At 43.1% G+C, this 3,816-nt stretch overlaps 1 protein-coding gene across 1 annotated transcript in view; it reads right to left on the reverse strand.

Annotated features, from left to right (window-relative positions):
- Positions 1-34: 34 nt before the first annotated feature.
- The window catches only part of CSUI_009714 (tetratricopeptide repeat-containing protein), a gene marked incomplete at its 5' end in the record, with an annotated part of 4,393 nt that continues 611 nt past the window's right edge, over positions 35-3,816 (reverse strand). The window contains 2 exons of the mRNA XM_068069825.1: positions 35-1,758; positions 2,912-3,034. Coding sequence (XP_067918199.1) covers positions 1,405-1,758; positions 2,912-3,034 — 477 coding nt within the window. The 3' untranslated portion in view covers positions 35-1,404. The remainder of the gene's footprint in view (positions 1,759-2,911; positions 3,035-3,816) is intronic.

Consider the following 3,816-nt stretch of genomic DNA (forward strand, 5'->3'; position numbering starts at 1 on the left):
TTCTTTCTTCGGGTGTATATTCAATGTTCATACACCTCTCACCAAAGAAAAGAAAAGCCGTGCCTGGCAGCAACTGAAACTTGCTTGGCGTAGCGAAATGTGAAGCGGAGCATTCTGGTAAGGATACCTACTCCTTGTCTGAGTAGCCAAGATTTTTCTGAAGAACGAATGAGACTGTTGAGCTTTCTATCTCTTCCTCTTTCATCTGTCTATCTCTCTATGCCTCTCCATCTGTCTATCTCTCTGTTCAACTATCTGTCTATCTATCTATCTTTAGTCTATCTGGCTACGATTCATGGGTGACCAGGAGAACTAGGGCATATCGGCTCTTCGTTCCCTTCTCTATTGCTTCTAGATCAGTCCCCTATACACACACATATAGAGATATCTATATCAATGTAGACAGAGAGAGATAGACTCTATACATCGCTACGAACGACGCGTCGATAAGCGAGCAGCAGCAGCCCGTCATTGATCATCCACCATTTTACCTACATACACAATCCTACTCCTAAGAAGAAACCTCCACCATTGTTTGGCTTCTTGAGTTCATATAGCAGGAGTATTACGAGGAGTGTATCTATCCATCCATACAACAATACAGTAAACATATACCTACAGAGGCGGTAGTCAATATATATATATATATATATCTGCCTACCTATCTCAGTACTTACCGGTGTATCTACACCTATCAGCATAGACACGTATAGATGCCTCTCTGTAGGTCTACATTTATCTATACAGATGAGAGAAAGGCAAGGAGAGGCTTTTTGCCTCTACGGACATGATCAATGCGGGATCTAGAAAGTGGGGGGCAAGGGTGCGAGGGAGAGGAGAGCCACCAGCGTTCCTTCTCCCTCTGAGAAACAAAGAAAAGAGAAAGAAGAGACAGAAAGACCACTGCTAATCCTACTGCATGCATGCATGCATCTTCATCTACTTCCTTTGTCTCTCCATTGAGAGACATGATAAGACGAGACCGAGAAAGACACGCAAAGTTGGGCGACCTCCTCCTCATCGCGGAAGAGCTCGGGTCGGCTAGGTGGATGAATGAGAGATAGAGGCTCCCTTCTCCCCTTGCCTTTTCTGACCGAGAAAATCCCCACGACCAACACAACTGACCTTTCACTTCATCTGTATACATCACTCCCCATCTAAGGCAATGAGGAGGAACAAGAAGACCAAAAATAATCTTCTCTTCTACTTGAACTGCTGCCATTCCTCTTCTTCTTTCTTTCCTCCTTCACTATGTATCGAGAAATCTCAAGCTGAGAGATGAAAGCACCCTTCTGGGGTGTGATCCTAGATCGAGAAAGAAGAAAGAAGATAGATAGATTAAAGATAGATAGATAGATTAAAGATAGATAGAAAGATAGATCATGTAGAGCATTCTCGTTATCATTAGACTACGAGAGATGAAGGTGGGTTATGTACCCCTCCTCCACCAGCAGATTTCGCCTTGGCTCCTCCTTCTTCTCTTTCTTCGCCTTCGCCTGTCATGGTATGTGCTGCTTGGCTAGACTGGGGGTGAGGCTTCTTTTTAGAACCTGAATGATAAGCACGATGACGATGAGAAGGAGACGAACTAGGCATACCAGTAGTAGAAGTAGACGTAGAGGTATTGGGATTTCTCTTCATAGTGACGACTGTACGTAAGCGTTGAAGTAGCTGGGCCCGCTGTGCATCTCCTTCGCGCTTTTTCTTAGCTGCTTGAACGGCTTGATGGGTGAGGCAAATCAACCGTTCGTCGATCTCCTACAAAGAAAGAGATAGAAAGAATAACGGCAGGCAGGCAGGCAGATAGATAGATACATAGATAGATTTAAGGTAGATAGATAGACAGATTCAAGACAGGATGATCGCTTGAACATAGAAAGAGAGGAACACGGAGAAAAGAAAAGATGGAGAGACTACATGGAGAAACAAAGAAGATAAGAAGAGTGTGGGCTAAAAGTCTTTCTCTTTAAAGAGCAGAGAAGTTATGAAACAAGAAGAGGAATGAAAGAAGCAAGAAGTTCCTTTCCAGTAGTTAGATGACGCGACGAAGAAGGTGTCTATGAGATAGGTAAAGATAGGGAGAGAGCTATTTTAGCGACATGTGATGCCGTAGTACGTCTGACGTTGATAAGAGGAAGTGTCCTACAGCATTACATGTCCCTAAGAAAGCTCTCTCTCTATCTCCAGCTATATTTAGCGCTATCGATCTATCTACCTATCTCTCTGCATATAGGCCAAGCATGATATAGGAGTGTCTGTGAATGAAGTAGATAGAACAAGAAGAAGAGGGGTGGGTAAGACCAAAGAGGATGCTGACTTGAGGTTGAAATGATAAGATGAATGAAGAGAGTGACAAAGGAGAAAAGACTTTACGCACGGCCGTGAAAAGAAGAAGATGGGGTAGGTGGATCTTTCTCTTTCTTGTTCTCTCACACTTGAGCTAATCGCCTAGACATTCTCTTCTTCTACTTGGTCATTCTATTGCTGAAACTGCAGAAGGATAGAATGACCTTCCTGTTAACGTCATGCACAGAGAGGAGGGACTAGAGAAGAAGAAAAGTCTTCTAACCTTCTCCTCGCTTAGAAAGGAGAAAGCACTCCACCCTCTGGTCTTCGCTTTTCTCCAGCCAGCTTGTTGCTTCTTCTTGCTTTCCATAGACGTCTCATCGAATCTATACATGTATATACATATACATAGCCATATACCAGGTCTCTTCCTATACGTACACATGTATCTATATATAGCTATGTATCTATCTATCTCTCTCTCTCTGTATACACATGTATATAGGTAAGAGAGGAGATTGAGAGGAGAGAACACCGAGAGACCTTTTGAATCTCTCCATGTCTGTAGATGAGGGAATGAAGAAGCGAAGAATCTGCGGAAGAGTCGATCTTCTCTTCTTCGTACCTTCACGCGTTCCTTTTCTATACATGGGTCGTTAGCAAGAAGTTGCCTGGCCATGCGGCAGTGCTCGAGGGCTTTACGATAGTTCAGCGTAACCTGATAGATCTGAGAGACATCACTATGCACCTGCACACCACCACAGCACAGAAAGAGAGAAAAAGATGGGAAATTCACAGACACATGAAGAATAAGAAAGGAAGAAGAAAGGCGGAGAGAAGAAGGAGAGAAAGAAAAGACAAATACCCAAGAAAAGATGTAGGAATAAGGAAAGGAAATGATATACACATAAATATATATGTATGTATGTACAGAGTATTGGGACGGAACAACCTTGCATGCATGCATGCATGCGCACGACATACTCTTACTAGTAGCGGATCGTTAGAAAGAGAGATAGATACGTTTCCTTTCTCTTCCTATCAAGCGGCTTTTTAGCAGATCTCTATCTATCTTGTGTACATTCCTTTATGAACGTTCGTGTATTCTCTATATATCGATAGTTTAGAGTAGCAGCGGCTTGAAAGCATAGAGTGAATGAATTGGTCTCCCTCTCTCTCTCTGTCTACCTCTTTGTCTATCTACCTCTATCTCTCTATCTCTTTATCTCTCTGTCTGTCTACGGAGTGAGAGGGAAGTTGAGAGAGAAGGTAGTGAAAGACAAACCCTCGAACTGCCAGGAATACGACATGAGGGTTTGAGAGATGGAGACAGCAGCTCCGTGTCTCTTCATTAAAGCCAAGAGGAGACAGGAAGAACACTTCACGCATGGCCAAAAGACAGACTCCAAGAAGGGCTCAACCCTACACCATGGTATGTACGTACGTATACGTATTTTAGGATAAATTGGTAGACTGAAGACAGATCAAGATAGATAGATCAACAATGAAGAGATAGATACATAGATAGAT

The sequence above is a fragment of the Cystoisospora suis genome, assembly GCF_002600585.1.
Source record: "Cystoisospora suis strain Wien I chromosome Unknown contig_5905, whole genome shotgun sequence".
NCBI classification, from domain to species: domain Eukaryota; phylum Apicomplexa; class Conoidasida; order Eucoccidiorida; family Sarcocystidae; genus Cystoisospora; species Cystoisospora suis.